The sequence below is a fragment of the Tachyglossus aculeatus genome, chromosome X1 (assembly GCF_015852505.1).
Source record: "Tachyglossus aculeatus isolate mTacAcu1 chromosome X1, mTacAcu1.pri, whole genome shotgun sequence".
NCBI classification, from domain to species: domain Eukaryota; kingdom Metazoa; phylum Chordata; class Mammalia; order Monotremata; family Tachyglossidae; genus Tachyglossus; species Tachyglossus aculeatus.
The window spans coordinates 98,113,263-98,134,909 of record NC_052101.1 but is presented as its reverse complement, the minus strand read 5'-3'; the positions used below and the strand labels follow the sequence as shown (position 1 = coordinate 98,134,909).

Genomic DNA, 21,647 nt, shown 5'->3' with positions numbered 1-21,647 from the left:
CCTTGTCCCACATGGGGCTCATGGTCCTAGTTGTAGGGAGGAGGATTAATCCCCAGTTTACAGATGAGGTAACTGAGACCCAGAGAAGTGAAGTGACTTGTACAAGGTCACACAGCAGAACAACTGACAGAGATGGGATTAGAACCCATGACCTTCTGACTCCCAGGCCTGGACTCCTTCCATTAAGCCACTCTGCTTCACGCCATTCCCTGCTCATAAACAGCTTACAGTCTTCATAAAAGCTGCTCAAGACATTATTTCTAGTTGGCTCTGAACATCACTTCTGCCCAGATGTAGAAATTTTACCTCTATCTGTTTCTGCCCCCTTTGTGCTATGTTAATGGCATTTACATGGCCTCCTGGATAGAACACGGGCCTGGGAGCCAGAAGGTCATGGGTTCTAATCCTGGCTCCACCTCTTGTCTTCTGTGTGATCTTGGACAAGTCACTTCACTTCTCTGGGTCTCAGTTACCTCATCTGTAAAATGGGGATCGAGACTGTGAGCCCCATGTGGGACAGGGACTGAGTCCAACCTGATGATCCTGTATCTTCTCAGTGCTTAGTACTGTACCTGACACATAATAAGCACTTAACAAATACCATAATTATTATTATTATTACAATAGGAGACAATCCACCAACCCCTTTGGCTTATTACCCTGAGGATCTACTCTCTAAAAGCTTCCAGCCCATAAAATTGTATAGTCTCCTATATTTGTCTAGAAACCCAGAGTCAAAGCCATATGCCTCCTATGTTTACTGCATTCCCAAACCCCCAGACCCTTGGGCCAGACAATTTCTTACTGAAAATTTTGGCAGAACATTGTAGAGCTTCAAATATCAACAATGGATTCTACCTCATTCTATTGTTGAGTCCTAAAATTCACTGTGCTTTTGGCTCAGATGAAAATCATAAATCTATGTAATAGTTCCAAGTCATATAAAATGTGTGTGCTGCCATTCCTGAAGACCTTTCACCAGAGGCCATGAATTTTAGTAAAAAGTGCATGGAGCTGGGAGTGAGGAAATCTAGGTGTTAGTTCCAGCTCTGCCAATGTACTGCTATGCAATCTTGAACACGTTACTTAATCTCTTTAGGCTTCAGCTGTAAAATGGGAATAATACCTGCCTCTCCAAACCTCCCAGGGATGTTCTGGGGAGACAATGAGGTAATGATGTAAAGGGGGAAGCAGAGTGGTCTAATGGAAAGAGCACGGGCCTGAGAGTCTGAGGAACTGGGTTCTAACCCTAGCTTCTCCATTTGCCTGCTGTGTGACCTTGGGCAAATGACTTAACTTCTCTGTGCCTCAGTCTTCTAGACTAGACAGCTAGACTTCTAGACTGCTCATTATGGGCAGGGAATGTGTATGCTTACTCTCTTATACTCTCCCAAGTGCTTAGAACAGTGCTCTGCACATAGTAAGCACTTAATACCATTCATTGATTAATTCCCTCATCTGCAAAATGGGGATTAAATATCTGTTCCCTCTCCTATTTAGACTGTGAGCCTCATGTGGGACCTGATTATCTGGTATCTACCCCAGCCGTTAGTACAGTGCTTGGCACATAGTAAGTGCTTAACAAATACCAAAATTATTATTAAAGGGCTTTGGAAGAAATAAAAGCACTCTGTGAATTCAAAGTATTATTGAAAGTCTTCATGCAGTAGAATCAAAAGAATGTTAAGCATCTCCAAGGGCCAGTTCCACACTAGACATAGTTTACGTTTAGACTAAAAGATAACACCCCTGCCCTTGAGGCACTAAAATTCAATATATAACTAGCTCAAACACTCAGATGTGTTTTCCATACACAGAGGTTGAGATTAAAAGTGAGGCACACAAAAGGACACTCAAACAAGATTAAGTCTGAGTTTTATAATTGGTTGCAGTTTTTCTTTGCATTCCTGGTGATTTGAGAGTGCTAGGAGAAAGCGGAGTTGGGAAATCGGTGGTGGGGAGGAGAGGAAAGGGACACAGAAAGGAGAAGGGCCAGGATTAAAATAATAACAATAATAATAATGATGGTATTTGTTAAGCACTTGCTATGTGCCAAGCACTATTCTAAGCACCAGGGTAGATACAAGGTAATCAGGTTGTCCCACACGGGGCTCACAGTCTTAACCCCCATTTTCCAGATGAGGGAACTGAGGCACAGAGAAGTGAAGTGACTTGCCCAAAGTCACACAGCAGACAAGTGGCAGAGCCGGGATTAGAACCCACGACCTCTGACTCCCAAGCCCAGGCTCTTTCCACTGAGCCACGTTGCTTCTAGCCCCACAGCATTGGGCTGGTTTGAGGAAATGGGAGGACAGAGGAAAAGACCAAGTGGCAGTTTATGACTGGAGGCTGCTGTTCCAAATACAAGTTCGCTCCTCTTCTGCTTTGTCTTCCAGTGATTCTGCAGTTAATCTCACAAAGCCAAGAGAGAGGGGGGAAGAGTAACAGTTGACCTAGGCAGACCTGCTACAGGCTCCACACCACATGGGGATGTTGTGAGAACACATGTGCAAGAGCTTTAGAAAAATAAAATGGCTGAGCACATTGCTACCAGGAGAACAGGTGTTCCATCAGGCCAATTGTTGTGAGGGCAGATCTTCCTGTTGGAATGATGCCAATGTGCTATCATTGTTTAAAAATTAAGTAGCTTCCAAATTGGTAATTCCTCATGTTTATAAGAATGCAGTTGCTTCCTTTGTCCTTGGTCTAATATGAAAGGTAAATCAAAAATATCAGTGAACTTTACATTGCTTAGAATTTTCTCATGGCAATTACAGGTTTCAAACTGCTTCTCTGACGTAGGAAACTCCTAAGATGTTTACAGTTCTGTAGCTTTGGACCCTCATCCATCTACCTTGGCAGGATTGAAGGGCAAAGTCCAAATTCACCTACTGGACAATGGCAGTTGCCCAATTCCCTAAACGGACAAGCCAGACTCCAAACAGTAACATTCTAGTCTTTCTGTTTAAAATAGGTGGCTACTTTTTTATTATATTTTAACTTCATTAAATTACTTTTTCCAAGGGGCAAAGCTCTGGACCATGCAGTCCAATTTCCCTTTGGGGATTATAGGCATCTAACCCTTTTCTTTTTCTTTGGAAGTGGTACACAGGCATCAAACTGGAATTTCGTAGCCGTATCTTGTCAAAAGCGTAGTAGAGAAGCTGAAAGAGTCCGACATCCCAAAGCCCCACAAGGAGGCTGAATCATCCCTCTGTGTATTTCTTCAATGAATGAGACTGTCCTGTCATAGCAGGTTTGAAGAAAAAATTGGGCAGTGTACACTGTACATTTCATCAAGGATAGCAGTAAAACTTGGTCTTCTGTTGCACACCCTCACACTGTTCTTCTAAGGAATATCGGATGGTCTTTTTTCCCAAGTCAAGTTTTCGTTACAAAGGCCTTTTGTCTCAGGTCACAATCTGATCTGGTCTGGTCCTAACCTTTAAAGTTACTAAAGTTAAACTCAGAGCGCTCCAAAGATCAAATGCCACCCGAGGTTGCTTATATCCCAAGGATGACCTCACTTGTACTCCACAGGAAAATATGCAAGTCATGCAAATGCAGCCAGGAGGATCACAGCCTGAGCTCTGAAGTAGAAGATGACCGGAAAATTGGCCGCTTGCTTGCCGAGTCCAAATATTCAACCCTCACGGCCCGGGTGAAAGGCGGCGAAGGCGTCCGCATCTACAAAAGGAATCGCATGATCATGACCAATCCCATTGCCACCGGGAAAGACCCAACCTTTGATACAATAACCTATGAGTGGGCTCCACCAGGATTGACTCAGAAGCTGGTAAGAGTTCCCTCCCAAGGACTTTTCCAGCCTTGGAAATAGTCCCTCATCCCTCATCTTACCAATGTCACTTTGTTGACTGCAAGTGTAGTAAATGGCCCCAACCCTTTGGTATGGGCTGGTGAACATTCAGACCCGTGTTTTTCTCCTCCAACCTTTACTCCCTCCAAGTGAGGAGTCAGGAGTAGGTGCTCCTTATGGTGTGTTGAAATAAGCACTACACCTTCATGTGTGTGTGTGCATGTGTGTGTGTGTGTATGTGAAAGAGTCACCCACCCACTGTGTAGGGTGCACAAACACATTTGCCCTGCCTTCTTGGCATGGTCTTACCCAGGCGCTCTTGGGTGGGTTAGCCCCCTCAAAAGACCCATGTCCCAGAGCAGAGCAGGGAGAAGCTGGTGATCCTGCCAATGGCCAGACCAGCTCCTCTACTGCTTCTCTCCCACCTACATTGACTGTGGAGTGGGCAGAGATTCATTTCATTTTTCCCCTGCTGTCACTTGGGTTGCTGGCAGCTGGGAAGTGATTCTCCCAGTCCCTCAGGTTGAAGCATGGATGGACAGAAGAATATGGATGGGAACTGAGGCTCTCTCCTTGGCTGAAAGGGAGGAAAAAAACGAGCTGATTTTGTACTTCGGCTACTATCGAATAGTCCCTGCTTCATTGAAAGTAGAAGGAGCCTTTGGTTTAATGTTTTGGAAAGTCTATGAAAGTAGAAGTGTTAACAAATATCTTTTCTTTCTCCTGTAGAACAAACTTGAGAGTTTTAGCATTTTCTGAAAACCACAGCCAAGCAAAACACACCCATTCGGTGTGTGACAGCTTGGAGGAGCAGCATCTTTGATTAAAATTTAATCAGTGATTGGGAAATAATCCCAAAACAAAAATAAACTCCCCAAACATTTATTTGCAATGTTTTCCTCAAAACGTTTCCCTTCACTCTAGTCCTGTAGAGGACTTGCAAGTTGGCAAAACTATAATTGTTGGAGGTGAGGGTAAGTCAGTAAATAGAGAACCACCTATGTCTCCTTCCCCATCTGGATCTCAAAGTCTGAAAGAATAAGTGCTCCAAGTTCAATCTGCTTTATATGCAAGTACACTCTGTCTCTCTGGAATTGTCATCTACGAGAAACTCTCACCTGTTGATTTATACCCACGCTTTCTTCACTGCTGATTTTTCTATTTTCTGCCACAATTCTGCATGTTGTGGAAAGTCAACGACTCTCTCTTTCTAAACACTTCTTCCACATTTCCATTTTTTGGGATGTGTGTGTGGCAGGAGGGGAGGCATTGAAATGATTTATTTCGAGACCTAAAAATTGTGTTTCTTGGGCATACTAGTACCCTCAGGTCTGTTACATTATGGGGGTTGTATTTTTGCAGTAGTGCCCAGCTCTTGTCCAAAGCCATGGACATGCACCCAGTCATTTCTCCCAATGCTGCATCATGCTGTAACCAGCATCATGGGTGTTGTCAGAAGAACGTTCCCTAACTCTGTCATCATGTTCTATCCAAAATTAGTAATGGCAGCATATGTTATGGAAAAATAGACTACCTAAATGTGTCTTTGTGAAGCAAATGATAGTTTTAATTCATCTGGTCCTAAAGCTAACATTTGCCCACATAGAGGTCTAATGTGGGCATCACTATTCTTTTTGCATTTTAAAAATTTAAGGGAAAATAAGTATTTTCTCTGAACTGTTGAAATCATCATTCTGTTTCTGGCCAAAGAGCACCGTGTACCTTTTTCTAATCAGCAATTGAATCTGCAGTAATTAAGTCCTCTCACTTTCCTTTTAAAAGCAAAAAACTGGCCTTAAATTTCCATGAGGCACCATTTCTATGTCCTCTTTAACCCCACAGCACAGAGGGTCTCTGAATTGACTCTTAGGAACTGTGGCCCTGCTGCCCTAAATCACACAATGGCCTCGATGTTTTGGGAATTTATTCCCGAAGATGAGCTTTGCCCTGCACTTTTAAGATTTATGGGTCATTGACAGAGGTTAATAGAGAGTTGGAAGCTAGGCTCCAGGTAGAATGTTTAATGGAAAAAGGAAAAGAAATCAATTTAACACTTTAAATAGATGCAAAAAATATTGAATCTCAATCACTTTCTGCCGGTCTTAGCTTGTTGGGGTCCTTGAAACTATTTGTCTTTATAGTTCTCCTTCTCCTTCTTTGATCCTGGAGGGGATAGTTCAAAGAATTGGTTGATTACCTATCACGTTTAAGGCAGAAGTCTTACAGTATGGGTGAGAAGACTACCTTGGGATTTGACCAGAACATTAAGGCTCATCTGCACCTCTGAACCAAGCCCAAGAATATTTACACTATTTTAATGGCAAGCAAAACAATTTCAATCCACAGAGATAGGCACTAAAGTTAGCATATAATCACCTCAGAACCAAATTGCTCCCCCACCCTCACCAAAGACATTGCTATCCTTTCTTGCTAGTATTACTTGAACACTGATAACATTTACAATGATAGCTACAGCTGCATTATTTGAGTGCCTATTATGTGCAAAGTACAAAGTAAAGACATGCAGAGGAGAGATAGTTGTTAGGGCATAGAATCTTGGGCACTCAGAAATGGACGTTTGCTACCCAGTACTGAGGTTCTGAAAACTGAGAAGGCCTTTGTCCTATCCCCAAGAGGCTTGCCCCAAATTGATTCAGAAGCTCTGTGCAACCAATGTCTATCCATCTCCAGTTTAACACTGACCTATATAACCCTCTAAAGAAATGGGCACATAGAATATCATAGTTTAGGTTAGAACAGAGTCCTCAGAATCCTCACTTGTCAATTGAGCCTGCCAGCTCTACAGCCTAATAGTAATAGTAATTCATTCATTCATTCAATCATATTTATTGAGCACTTACTGTGTGCAGAGCACTGTACTAAGCGCTTGGGAAGTACAAGTTGGCAACATATAGAGACGGTCCCTACCCAACAGCAGGCTCACAGTCTAGAAGGGGGAGACAGACAACAAAACAAAACATATTAACAAAATAAAATAAATAGAATAAATATGTACAAATACAGTAAATAATTTAATAAAGCAATAAATACATACAAACATATATACATATATAAAGGTGCTGTGGGGAGGGGAAGGAGGCAAGGTGGGGGAGATTGGGGGGAGGAGGAGGAGAGGAAGGAGGGGGCTCAGTCTGGGAAGGCCTCCTGGAGGAGGTGAGCTCTCAGTAGGGCTTTGAAGGGAGGAAGAGAGCTAGCTTGGCAGATGTGCGGAGGGAGGGCATTCCAGGCCAGGGGGATGACGTGGGCCGGGAATCGACGGCGGCATAGGTGAGAACGAGGCCCAGTGAGGAGGTTAGCGGCAGCAAAGGAGCAGAGGGTGTGGGCTGGGCTGGAGAAGGAGAGAAGGGAGGTGAGGTAGGAGGGGGCGAGGTGATGGAGAACCTTGAAGCCGAGGGTGAGGAGTTTCTGCCTGATGCATAGGTTGACTGGTAGCCACTGGAGATTTTTGAGGAGGGGAGTAACATGCCCAGAGCGTTTCTGCACAAAGACGATCCGGGCAGCTGCGTGAAGTATGGATTGAAGTGGGGAGAGGCAGGAGGATGGGAGATCAGAGAGGAGGCTGATGCAGTAATCCAGTCAGGATAGGATGAGAGATTGAACGAGCAGGGTTGCAGTTTGGATGGAGAGGAAAGGGCAGATCTTGGCAATCTTGTGGAGCAAGACTGGCAGGTTTTGGCAATGATGATACTTGTTAAGTGCTTACTATGTGTCAAGAGCTAAACTAAACACTGGGGTATATATGCATTAATCAGGTCAGACACAGTCCCTGTTCCACATAACAAAAAATAAATGATGGTATGGGTTCAAGCACTTACTAAGTGCCAGGCACTGTATTAAACGCTGGGGTGTATACAAGCAAATCAAGTTGGACACAGTCCCTGCCCCATGTGGGGCTTACAGTCTCAATCCACATTTTCCAGATGAGGTAACTGAGGCCCAGAGAAGTGAAGTGGCTTGCCCAAATGACTGTCACACAGCAGACAAGTGGCAGAGCTGGGATTAGATCCCATGACTTTCTGACTCCCAGGACCGTGCTGTATCCACTATGCTATGCTGCGTCTCACACGCCAAGTAATCTTCCCCACTGCCTACCAGTTGACCATTCTCCCATTTAATGCCCTTTCCCTCACTTTTCTTATTGGCCAACAGAACCTAGAACTATTTCCCAAGCCTGCTTAAGTGTCAGCATCTGATCAGCTCCACAGTCACAGACCTGAGGCTGACATAGATACAGAAGAGCACTGGGACGTTACTTCCATTTCCTGAACCGAAAGGTTCGTTCCCATTCTTTGGGACCTTCTACAGGTCCCCAGAAATAGCCCCAGTCACTGAGCTAGTGACTTCACATCAAGGCCTGGTCTAGGCCTTATTTCCCTAGAACAGTAATACGAATACTGTTGCATAATGGCTGCCTTCTGGAGTCAATCTTAAAATGAAACTCTTATTGAGACTGTCACATTTTATCATTTCAGTTAATTGGCTTTGACTACAGGATATTTCAGACCCTTGAATTTTTCTTGTTGCTTCAAAAGCTAGGCAACTCCTATTTAAAAACAACAACAACAAAAAAAACCTAATAGCCTTGAACAGTATAGATGGCCTCATACCAGATCTCTAGCTGGGGTTATTTTTAAGTGTAGATTCTTTGGTGACTTGAAATACCATTGCTTGTCAAATATTATCCCAAAGCATCTACGCCCCTTCCTCAAGTTTCGGCAAACACGAACTCTTGTTGTTGAGCTCTGTGGTTGGCTCTTTAATTCCCTGAAGCTAAACAAAGTCTAGACTACATAAATTGTTGAACTTAACTCTGTTTTTATGATTTTGTCAGAACACTTTGAGCCAAGCCAAAGCTAGCAAGGATTCCATACAATTAGGATAAATTTGTTTTTGTTTTGTTTTTTTTTAAAGCAAGAAACCCTTCCCCAAATCTGATAACACATTCCACTCCATGGCTGATGATTGGATGCAATCCAGCACATTCAAAGTACCAGATGGAAGTATATTAAGATACAGAATTTGGCAAAATGACAGCATCAGACAAACAGAGGAAGGCTTAGTCCACGGTGGAACCTCCCCTGTTCCGAACTTCCGCTTTCCGGGTTCCAATTCAAACGTTAGCTTCTCTGAAGAGACTAGTGCATGCCTCTCCTCTCCTTCCAGCTGCTCCTTTTATTTCCCAGCTGGCTGAGTCCTTGCACACAGTGGGAAAACTTCTTGGAAAAGAATTACCTTGCTATCTCCCAGGGAAGCAGAAGAAGCCAGGCTAGAGTTGGTGTTTATCTGCTTTAGAGCCAAAGAAATTCAGATCCCAATTGTTCAGTTAAAATGTGGAATATATACAGTATTGATTAACTTGATGAAGGAATCAAGAGCATGACCGTCACATTTGCAGGTGATGCCAAATGGGGTGGCGTTTTCGACTCATGGGAATAACACTTGAAAGGATGTATAGTGAAGGGAAAAATGTTCCTATAAAACAGAATGAAATGTAATAGGAGCATGAGAGTGACTTGAAGCACTCTGAATTGTTCACTAAGAACCTAGACTAGTTGGGGAGAATTGGATAGAAGAAAAAAGGTAGCAAATATTATTTCTGAAAAGATCATGGAGAGCGTGATGTTGAAATAGGATTCTTTTCCAGAAATGGATGGCTCCAAAGAATGGCAGGAAGGTCAGGGCATGATTCAGACCTGGGAAAATTATAAAATGGGCAGTCAACTCTCACTGAAAACTAAAGAAAACAGTTCATAAAAATCTATTTGGGATAAAGCCAGAAAACAGGGTGGTGAAAATTGTAGATACTGTAGACCCAAACTAATCAATTGAAAGCAATTTAAGAAAGCAATTATTATTTTTCAGAGAAACAAAATGCTAGAAATGAAACGCTATATCATTTGCAGTAGTTCTGAACTAAAGAGGGTGTTGGTCTTATCTCATTCCTTTGAAGGGGCTCCAGTGAAATATTTTAACCCTCTCATTATCATCAACTGTTTTTAGGAGTGCCTTTCTCTGTACAGATTATTGCACTAAGCTTTTAGGAATATATAGTCGAAGTCAAAGGAATGGTCCCCGCTATTGAGATGCTTACAGTCTAAAGGGTGATAAAATGAAAGTAATAGATTGCAATTAACATAGGGCCGGGGCTGGAGACTGGTATCCCTCCTCCTCCATAAAGTTTAGAGGAATTCTTCTGTCAGCCTCCATTCATTCTCTCATTGTGAGTTTGCCTTTGATTTTCCCTAGCTCTAATTTAGAAGCCCTCTCTAACCAATGCATGTTCTGCTCTAGGTTAACACTGACCCATATAACCCTCTAAATAAATGGACGCATAGCAAATAATAGTATAGGCTAGACAAGCCTAGGAACCAGGAAATTATCACTTCCTCCCTCTTCACCCTCAGAGCATGGGTTCAAATGATATACATTTCCACTAATCTGGAATAGGTGAGCATGGGGGGACTGGACATGTCACCTACATGATGTAGGAGATTTGTATTGTCACAAATGAAGGATCTGCAAATGCTGAGATTGTCACTTGCCAGTGGACTGAATTCAGGGAAAGGCTACCAAGTGTCTCTTCTGTAACTAAGAGACCTGAATGAAGAAAGAATTTTGCACTGGTGGACTCTGGATCCATGTCCAAATCTAAGAATAAGACTGGAAGTAGGAGAATATGATTGGAATATGATGTGAAAGATCCTAATAATAATAATAATGATAATTATAACAACAGATCTTTCTATGTGCCAAGCACAGTACTAAGCAATGGGATAGATGAAAAAGATAATCGGGTTGGACACGGTCCCTATCCCACATGGGGCTCTTTGTCTAATAGTGGAAGAGAACTGATATTGAATCCCCATTTTACAGACGATTAAACTGAGGCACAGAGAAGTGAAATGACTTGCCTCAGGTAAGTACTGGAGCCAGAATTAGAACCAAGGTTCTCTGACTCTCAGGCCTGTTTGCTTTCCACAAGGCCACACTGCTTCTCTTCCACTGCAGACCCTGACTTTCTCTGCTGTCTTGGCCAACCTTCCTCACTTCATTGTCAATAAGGGCAGCTCTCTCACGGTCTCACCCTTCCTCACCCATCCGGCCTTCATTAATGGGAGGAAGCCGGAAGTGGGAGGAGATCAAATCTTAAATCGTGGGTAACTCCAATATGCACTGGTGGATGACGTTTGCCTTGGGGGAAAAGAAAAATTGAATTTATTCCACATTTGGTACGCCAGGAAAATTTAGGATTATAAGGGCTGTGTGGGACATAGGCAGTTTGAGGGTGTTCATTTGTCTCATACTATCCTGCAGAGCTGAAGTTATATACTTTTCAAAATATGGGAGAACTGAACTCATTGGATCTAGTGAGGACCACTAGAATTTTTGACAACCACACTTTTATTCTCAGAGAAAGAATCCCAGGAGGTCTTTTGTTTTTTTCCTTTAGAAAATGTAGGTTATACCTTAGGGCCTGGACACCAAAAGACATCAGAGAGAACTTCCTTCTCTTTCAAGACAATGTCTGTCAAGTAAATACCAGTTGTGTTAAAGGTCTCTTCAGGATCTGAATAGATAAGAAAGAAACATTACACTGGGACTGAACAGCACTCTGACAAAACTGTTTCTTTCATTTCTTTGCCTTCCTGAGACAAAATGTCAACAGAAAATTTTCCCAGGATGTTCCCCAGGCATCTGGGGCTGTGCCAATTGGGCCAATGCCAATCTGGGTCCTTATTCATTCATTCATTCATTCATTCATATTTATTGAGTGCTTACTGTGTGCAGAGCACTGTACTAAGTACTTGGGAAGTACAAGCCGGCAACATATAGAGATGGTCCCTACCCAACAATGGGCTCACAGTCTAGAATGGATTAAGGCCCTTATGGACCCTGCTTAGGTGTCAGACACCCAGTTTTATACTGGACAGTCCTTATCAGCTGGTCTGTGCTCTGTCTGCTTTGGTTACAATATTGGGTGCTTTTATTTCCGGATTCTCATTTCCAGCACGGAGCCCCCATCTGCCACAGCTCCCAATAATGGGGGTATCTAACTGTTTACTTTGTGTCAAACACTATAGTATACTAAACCTTGGGGGAGACACAAGAGAACCACAAAGCCACGACGAACACATTCCCTGCCTCACATGGGGCACACAGTCTAAGTAGGAAGAAGTCCCTATTTTACTGATGAGGAAACTGAGATGTAGAGAATTGAAGTGACTTACCACAGGTCACAAAGCAGCAAGTGGCAGAGCCAGGATTATTGCTTTGCATATAGTAAGCGTTTAATAAATGCCATCATCATTATTATTATTATTATTATTATTATTATTATTATTATTAAGTGCTTACTGTGTGCAAAACACTGTACTAAGCCCTTGGGAGAGTACAATACAACAACAAAGACACATTCCCTGCCCACAATGAGCTTACAGTCTAGAACCCAGGTCCTCTGACTCCCGGGCCTATGCTCTGTCCACTAGGTCATCCTACCACCCAGTTCCCAAACGGAACTCCTGCCCCCCGGTTCCGAGGCTCAGTGCCGCTACAAACATCACACTAATCAGAGAGGGGAAAGTAGAGGTTCTGGTGCAAGTGGCAAAGGGGGCTGAGGCTCAGGGGTCTCCCCACCAGCAGATCCTTTCATTTAGGCATGCGCAGACCACTGTGATTTCTAGTGTGCAATTTAACACCATCTGTCCAAAACGTTGGTCTCAATGACCTCATGTTAAGTGACTAACTGACAAACTTCTGCCCAGTTCCAAGCAGCCAGTTATTTACTCTCATAGGTAGTCTGTTCCACAGTTCAGGTCACTAGTTCCCTGTTTGTGAACCAGCCAGCTGCGAACAGTGACTATTTAGAAGTAAGTCAGCAGGAGCTGGAAATGGCCAGCCTTTTCAATTGAATGGCAAGTAGCCAATTGGCTGCCAGTTAGCTTTTCAATCCACAATAAGAAAGGAGGTCTCCACCACAGAAACTCCCTTTCCTTTCATGGCCCACGCCAGTAGGCCAGCAAGTAAATCTCTGATGCAAGAACAGACCTTTCCAAAGTAATTCCTGGAAGAGGCCAAGATGGCCCAAGACACTGGGAAACAAAGGGACAATCAAATTACCTCTGATAGATACAATGGGAAATGAGAAGTTGACTAGTAAAATCTTTTCCTGTTTGGACTGCTTCCAAAGAGTGTTTGGAGAGCTGAGCACCATTCCTACACAATCTAATCAGAAGCCCAGTACCAAGAAATAGTAACATGGGTAGTAATATGCCTCCTCAAATGCTCAGCAGCTGATAGCTTGTTACAAGAGAAAGCTAAAGATTCTTCCTGACCTGAGTTCCCTAACCCAGTGCTGTTCTTGGAAAAATTGCCCAGTCTTCACAGCAAAAGTGAAATTGAGCACTGAGGTAATTATTTAATCATTTAGATTACAACTTCCTGCTAGGCAGGGGCTGTGCTTATTGGCAAATCTTGCACAGTGCCCTGTGTATATAAGTGTTTTGAAAAACTCACTGATAATGATGTGAATTGCCTCAGGTTTGCCCACTACTTTGGCTGTAGGGGTCCTGCAACCTGCAGGTTGAAAGAAATAAAAGTGAAATGATATTTTGGTGGCCCGGAGATGTGAAAGATATAGTTCCTTTCCATTGTGACAATCTGATCCTCCACTCAAGTTACACTTGCCCATTCTCAGATTCAGCAGAGGGTAGGAGATGATGCTCTTGGGTGGTCTATTCTTTACAGGAGCAATTGAGATTCCCTCCCCTAGCCAGTTTTTCCTTTCTTATGCCAAAGACTGCTGTTCCTGCTTTGGATCAAGCTCTACACCTGTAGTGAGCAGGAATGGTGAGATGAGGTTGAGAATCCAGGTGGCCTAGAGAATAGAGCATGGACTTGGAAGTCAGGACCTGGGTTCTGATCCCTGACTAAAGTGAAACCTTCTTGTGGGCAGAGTGTCTTGTGTTTTTCTTACACTTCTCTAGCTTATAACACAGTGCATTACACTTGAAGGTGCCCAGTAAGTACCATTATTACTGCTACTATTACCTTAGACTTAATGGCCAAGACTTTAAACTTACACCACTAAACCCCATGATTGGCATTCAGGTAAAAGGTTTTTTTTTTTAAGAAGCTGAATATCTTAGACTTTCTGGTGGATTACTGTTAAAATTATAATTGGTTATACTTTTGGCATTGCCTTCTCCCTGGGAACCTGGTGTGCAAAAGCCCATGAGTCAGGGCTGATGGAGTGTGAGAAAAGGACCCTAAACATGGCATCCAAAATGTTGGTGATGGCAGCTATAATGGCTGGAGATAATACTCTTACCCTTTCCTGTTGCTGCTGTTCTACTTCTTTCTGGGTTCCTGGTGGAGGCAAGAAGTGGAACAGCAGGGTGAGGACCAGTTAAGAGTACAACTGTCTCCATCTTTTGGCCTCAAAGGCTGCAACTGCAGTAGTGGCTATTTTTTTTCTTTTTCTTACTCATGCCATTGCTGTTTCTCTCCACTCCAACACCTGTCTTTGGTTAGTATCATTTGGTTCGTATTCCCTTGCATCTGTTCTTATCCTAGTACATTTGCCCCTGCATCTGTCTCCTGATAACCAGTCTAACCCAGATAATTCACTAGATTGCAAGCTCCCTGGGACAGGGATCACATCTACCACTTTTGTCATATTCTATTCTCCCAAGCTCCTTAGAATGGTGCACTGGACAGAGTAAGCACTCAATAAATACCATTGATTAATTAGTTGATTAAATTTCACTATATATATATATATACATACATATATACATACATATACATATAAGGTCTTTGCATTCCTTTAAATGGTGAAGTCATTTAGGGACCATTTTTTGTAAAAGAAAAAAATAATAGCAACAGTAACAAAAAAAACCTAGCTCCCAATAGGCCTTTAACAAATAGTTGATCGAGATTTAGTTTAAAAATCATGAACTTTGGCTAAATAGTGATTCCACACCCCTTGGAAAGTTTAGGTTCCAAAGAAAACATATTTTTGTCTCTTGACTGATTTTGTTTTAACAGCCAGGAGAGAGGTTATAGTTATCCCTAGAGTAACTACTCTGAAACAGGAAAATGATCTCTTTTTTTTCCTCTTATGGACATTAAGCACTTACTATGTGCCAAGCACTGGGAAATATGCAAGATTATCAGGTTGGACTCAGTCCACGTGGGGCTAAGGGTCAGAAGGAGGAGGATTCAATCCCCATTTTACAGATGAGGTAATTGAGGCACAGGGAAGTTAAGTGACTTGCTCAAGGTCATACAGTGGACAAGGGGCAGAGCTGGAATTAGAACCCAGGTTCTCTGACTCCCAGGCCTATGCTCTTTACACTAAGCCATGCTGCTTAAATTTGCCTCAAACCCATGGTTTATTGTGGGAATCTATGAGTTGGGCCCTTAAAAGTCATCTGTGAAGAAGTACTAATTCTAAAACATGATCAATATCTCATGCAATAGAGGACTCAATAGACTAAATTAATTCATTTAAGATTCTAGAGACAGAACAGAGGCTTTCCTGTGCCTGTGAAGAATGAATCAGGTCAGCTTGTAGATTTGTCACATCCTTTAGGTTGTAAACTCCTGAAGGACAGAGATGGTGTCATTTACCTATGATCATTAGAGAAGCAGCGTGGCTCACTGGAAAGAGCCCGGGCTTTGGAGTCAGAGGTCATGGGTTCGAATCCCAGCTCCGCCAACTGTCAGCTGTGTGACTTTGGGCAAGTCACTTAACTTCTCTGTGCCTCAGTTCCCTCATCTGTAAAATGGGGATTAAGACTGTGAGCCCCCAGTGGGACAACCTGATCACCTTGTAACCTCCCCAGCGCTTAGAACAGTGCTTTGCACATAGTAAGCGCTTAATAAATGCTATCATTATTATTATTATATCATTATGTTCTTAGCTCTTAGTTCAGTGCCCTGTATCTAGTAGGTGCTCAATAAATGCTGTTGTTGATGACAAGGCCTTTAATGCAATAAGCCACTGACAATCTGAAGGATATTGTTGAATGATCTTAAAACGAATCAAATTCTGTGACTGAGGAGTTAGAAATTACAGTGATTTTCCTTACAACAAATGGTGTTCCCAACACATGAAGCATCTACTACTGATTGGAACACCAGTTTAATCTTTTTTGGAGAAGTTACCATGTGCTCTTCCTGTTGGAGAGATTGTAAACTCCTTGAGGGCAGGGGCTGTGTCTGCCAACCTGGGTTCTAATCCCGGCTCTGCCACTTGTCTGCTCTGTGACCTTGGGCAAGTCACTTCACTTCTCTGGGCCTCAATTACCTGATCTATAAAATGGGGTCTAAGACTGCGAACCCCATGTGGGACAAGAACTGTGTCCAACCTTAGTACAGTGCCTGGCAAATAATACTTAACCGATACCATTAAAAAATGATAATCAATTGATCGGATATCTGCATCTCAGGGAAATACCCATCATCCTTAGCCCCTCCCTCTCAGGAGAAAGTTTAGAGCTCAGGATGATGAGGGGGTCCTTGGAGTAGTAGTCGCCAACTGGTTGTTTCATGGTACATAAAGAGGTGCCTGATTGATTGGGAAAACGTTCTGTCCTCAGTGATTCCACTGGTATTACCCTGCCATCTTCACTGAACACAGTGGATGCTTGATGGTGCTCTGTTGCTGCTAAGGTTAATTATAAACTAAAATCACTTCAGCAGTGTGTAGGTGCTATTCAAATATTCAAATGATCACCAATTTCATTGACTCCAAATCAATGTCTAAATTCTGCTGATTTTCAGTTTTGTCAACACTGTTCTTAAAAAATATTAGACAGTGATATTTTTAGCAGTAAACTGGAGAATTATTTGTGTACAAGAGCGGTTTAACTGCACTTCTTTACTTTACAAAGAATAATTTTAAACTAGACAGAGTTTTAATTAGGAGTGCTGCCATTAGAGGGAAATGATTTTCAAATTGAGATAAAAAATCTATGCTGCAAAGCCAGTGCCCTTAAAAGAAATGTTTATGTAAATTGTAGAATAATTATAGAATTTGAGGAAGCTGATATATAGGAATGAGTTTTGATCTTCTCAATCATATTTATTGAGCACTTACTGTGTGCAAAGCACTATATTAAATGCTTGGGAGAGTACAGCATAACAGAGTTGACAGACACGTTCCCTGCCCACAGTGAGTCTCGATAAATATTGTAACTCATTTGGATCATGCTTTGGCTGAGAGAATTCTTTCACAAAATTTCCTTCTTGAAAATTATCCTACTGCCGTGGGTTTCTTTTTAATGTGAGAAAGGTGGACTACTTCTGATAAATTTTTCTAGACCTTGAAATTTAATTTAAGGCTGATTTTGGTTCTGCTATACTAATTCCCATTTAACAGAAGTACTTTTTCATTCAAAGAATCTTGGGCATGCCTCTAGTCTGGCCTTGATAAGAAATTCCAACTGGAATAATAACGGAAGAAAATTCATTATAGATGATATGACCTGGTTTTCTTCACTTCTTCATTTAGGTTAATACAGCCTTGCCATAGTTCCTCACCCAGCAACCCAGGAAAAGAACAACTTGAGCTGGACAGATCATGCCAACTTCTTTTACCTAATTCTATGTGTACCTCTGGTGGGAAGAATAAACTGGTGGGGATTTGCCAGCTGATAATTTTTTTTTTTGCACTTCTTTGTGAGACTGGGATAAAGTGGATTTTTGTTATGGTCACGTGCTCTCTGTTCTTTGTCTTTAGGCAATCCATTATATGGAACTGATTCCTAAAGAAATGCAGCCCGTTACTGGTACCGAAGGGGCATACAATCGCCGGCGGCAGCTAATGAGGCAGCTTCCAATTTACGACCAAGATCCTTCACGCTGTCGGGGCCTTTCAGAAAGCGAATTCAAACTGATGGAGGATTTTGTCAAGAAATATAAAAGTGATGCCCTGGGTGTTGGAGAGGTGGCACTTCCTGGCCAAGGAGGCTTACCTAAAGATGAGGGCAAGCAGCAGGAGAAGAATGAAGCAGCAGGTGCTGCTGAGCCCACCACCAATGGGAATGCTAGTGACTCACAGAAAGAAGTTGAATACGTAAGTCTCTTTTACGTTACCAAGCTTTAATTCAGGCATTTGGGTCTCTCAAGACAATGGGCTTCCTCAAGGGTTATGAGGAGTGGAAAGAGCAAGGGCCTGAGAGTCAGAGGGCCTGAGTTCTAATCCTGGTTCCACCACTTGTCTGTTGTATGACCTTGGGCGAGTCACATGTCTCTGTGCCTCAGTTGCCTCATCTGCAAAATGAGGATTAAGACTGTGAGCCCCATGTGGGACATGGACTGTGTCCAACCTGATTATCTTGCATTGACCGCAGTATTTCATTCATTCATGCATTCAATTGCATTTATTGAGCGCTTACTGTGTGCAGAGCACTATACTAAGTGCTTGGGAAGTACAAGTCGGCAACATATAGAGGCGGTCCCTACCCAACAATGGTCTCACAGTCTAGAAGGAGGAGACAGACAACAACAAAAAAATGTAGACAGGTGTCAACACCATCAGAATAAATAGAATTATAGCTATATGCACATCATTAATAAAATAGAGTAGTAAATATGTACAAGTAGAGTAATAAATCTGTACAAATATATGCAAGTGCTGTGGAGAGAGGAAGGAGGTAGGGCGGTGGGGGATGGGGAGGAGGAAAGGAAAAAGGGGGCTCAGTCTGGGAAGGCCTCCTGGAGGAGGTGAGCTCTCAATGGGCTTTGAAGGGAGGAAGAGAGCTAGTTTGGCAGATGTGTGGAGGAAGGGCATTCCAGGCCAGGGGAAGAACGTGGGCCGGGGGGTCGACGACGGGACAGGAGAGAACTAGAAACAGTGAGGAGGTTATTTATTTATCATTTATTATTTTAGGGCATTTGTTAAATGCTTACTATGTGCAAAGCACTGTTTTAAGCACTGGGTGGGGGGGGAATACAAGGTGATCAGATTGTCCCATGTGGGGCTCACAGTCTTAATCCCCATTTTATAGGTGAGGTAACTGAGCCTCAGAGAAGTTAAGTGACTTGCCCAAGGTCATACAGCAGACATATGGTAGAGCAGGATTAGAACCCATGACCTCTGACTCCCAAGCCCATGTTCTTGCCGCTGAGCCATGCTGCTTCTCGGCAGAGGAGCGGAGGGTACAGGCTGGGCTGTAGAAGGAGAGAAGGGAGATGAGGTAGGAGGGGGTGAGGTGATGGAGAATCTTGAAGCCGAGAGTGAGGAGTTTGTGCTTGAGTCGTAGGTTGACAGGCAACCACTGGAGATTTTTGAGGGGAGTGACATGCCCAGAGCATTTCTGTACTTAATACAGTGCCCGGCAAATACCATAAAAAAGATTATGTTGAGATGATGCATTGGATGCAAGTGACTCTTGGAAGCCCTATCCATGCTCTTCAATCAGTTTTTAAGAAAACTACAGAAGTTATATTTGGCCTTCATCTTATACCCCCGGTACAATGGATAGAGCAGGAAGAACCAGAATGGAGAATTAAAACGGCATTCATAGGGACATAGCAGACATTAACCCCCACTTACATTCCTGACACCCAAAATTGTCAAAAGCAAACAAGTAAACTCCCATCCTTCCTTAATCGAATAAGCAAACATTAAAGAGTTTACCTAAAGATCTTGGAACAACAATACCTAATGTGCTGTGAAGTACCCCAGGAAATTAGGCTGTAAATTCCTTGTAGACTGTAAGTTCCTTGTAGACAGTAAGCTCCTTATTGGCAGGGAATGTATACCAACTCTGTTGCATGGTACTCTCCCAAGCATTTAGTAGAGTGCTGTGCTCACAGAAAGTGCTCAATAAACACCGATAGATTGATTGATTGAAATTCTAGGGTCACTGACTGAAAGGTATTGAGCTAGAGGTTAGGTATCTGAGTTTTTCTTCAAAGAGAAAAGAGAATTGTCTAGTAATAAAAAGAATCATGCCTGAGAATGGATTACACTCAGGTCATCAAAGGAAGCTCTGAAAAAATCAGTTGCCTGGTGACTATTGTCCCTCATGGCTTCATTTTCCCTCAGCACCATAGCTTCCTCTGTAACAAAGCTTGTACATGTTAACTGACTTCCATGGAAAGTCTTCATACCACTCTTGAAATAATAGTGCTGTGGAAGATAGAGAGAAGCCCATCCCCTTCACTTTTAGATTTTAGTGTCATTAAAAGACATTAAAAGATGAGAAGCAGCGTGGCTCAGTGGAAAGAGCACGGGCTTTGGAGTCAGAGGTCATGGGCTCATACCCCGGCTCCGATAATTGTCAGCTGTGTGACTTTGGGCAAGTCACTTAACTTCTCTGTGCCTCAGTTACCTGATCTGTAAAATTAGGATTAAGACTGTGAGCCCCCCGTGGGACAACCTGATCACCTTGTAACCTCCCTAGCACTTAGAACAGTGCTTTGCACATAGTAAGCACTTAATAAATGCCATTATTATTATTATTATTAGATAGTAAATTCCCCAAATTCAAGGACTATGTCTGTTATTCTTTCTAATCCCATTCTCCTAGCATGGTATGAATGAATGAAACAATCAATAAATCACTGAACCAAGTTTATCAGGGGAATGGAGACGTTTCCCAATGAGACTAGACTGAAAGGGTTAGTTAGGACTCTACAGTCTGAAATGACAAAAGGCTGAAATAAGATATGATTTAAATTTACAGAATCATGAAGAGAGTGGAATGGGCAAACACACTGTTATTTTTATCATTATTATTATTATTGTCATCATTATTATTATTATTGATGTGTTGGGGTGGAAAGTTCTAAGCAAAGAACAGGATGCACATCCTCAGGCAGCGGGTGATAAGCTGAGAAGTAGCATGGCTTAGTAGATAGAGGACAGGCCTGGGAGTCAGAAGGACCTGGGTTCTAATCCCAGCTCTGCCACATGTCTGCTGTGTGACCTTGAGCAAGTTGCTTAACTTCTCTGTGCCTCAGTTACCTCATCTGTGAAATGGGGATAAGAGTGTGAGCACTATATGGGACAGGGACTCTATGTGTCCCACCTGATTAACTTGTAACTACCCCAGTGCTTAGAACAGTGCTTGGCAAATAGTAAGCACTTAACAAGTACCATAATTATTATTATGTGGAATTGTTTATCACAAAAAGTTGTGCTGGCTGAAAATATCAATGGAATTCAGGGGTTGGATAATTCTGTAACAGATTATTAGAGGGAAAGGTAGGGATGTAGGAAATATAAGTTAGGAATGATAGATGATATATTCCTTACCACTGGTATATTCCTTACCACTGACATTCACTGAGGTGAATGTCAAGAAGGACAATTCTTCCAAGCATCCTGTTGCCACTGTTAGAGACTGAATACTGGGCTGGATGGACCAATAGTTTGGCCCAATAATGACCTTGATCATAATCTTATGTTCCATTGATTCATTGACTGACTGATTCTTATGGCACTAATGACAAACCAACAATTCTTGCATTGGAACTTTTTGCATTCTGCTCCACCTCCCCTCCTACCCTTCCCTTCTTCCTCTTAACACCGTCATTGTTAGTAGTTCAAAAGAGCATTAACAAATGCCCCACAAAAGAAAAAAACTAACAAAAGAAAAAAGAAAGCAGAGATGGAAACAAACTATGGTTCATTTTAAGGTGGGGGGAGAGGCATCTACAGCCCCATTCAGAATTTCTTTTAAACCCATTTCATGGGCAGTGAACGTTTTATGGTTACCTTTAACTTCAACCCTTTCCTGATAACTCTTTTTCACGAGTTATCCTGCATTTCACTGTACTAAGCTCAGGGGTGGAT

At 42.5% G+C, this 21,647-nt stretch overlaps 1 protein-coding gene across 1 annotated transcript in view; it reads left to right on the top strand.

Annotated features, from left to right (window-relative positions):
• LMCD1 (LIM and cysteine rich domains 1) overlaps nt 1-21,647 on the top strand; it is a 92,252-nt gene that overhangs the window by 53,162 nt on the left and 17,443 nt on the right. Inside the window, exons 3-4 of the mRNA XM_038740178.1 lie at nt 3,541-3,796; nt 17,583-17,918. Of these exons, the coding sequence (XP_038596106.1) occupies nt 3,541-3,796; nt 17,583-17,918 (592 nt within the window). The remainder of the gene's footprint in view (nt 1-3,540; nt 3,797-17,582; nt 17,919-21,647) is intronic.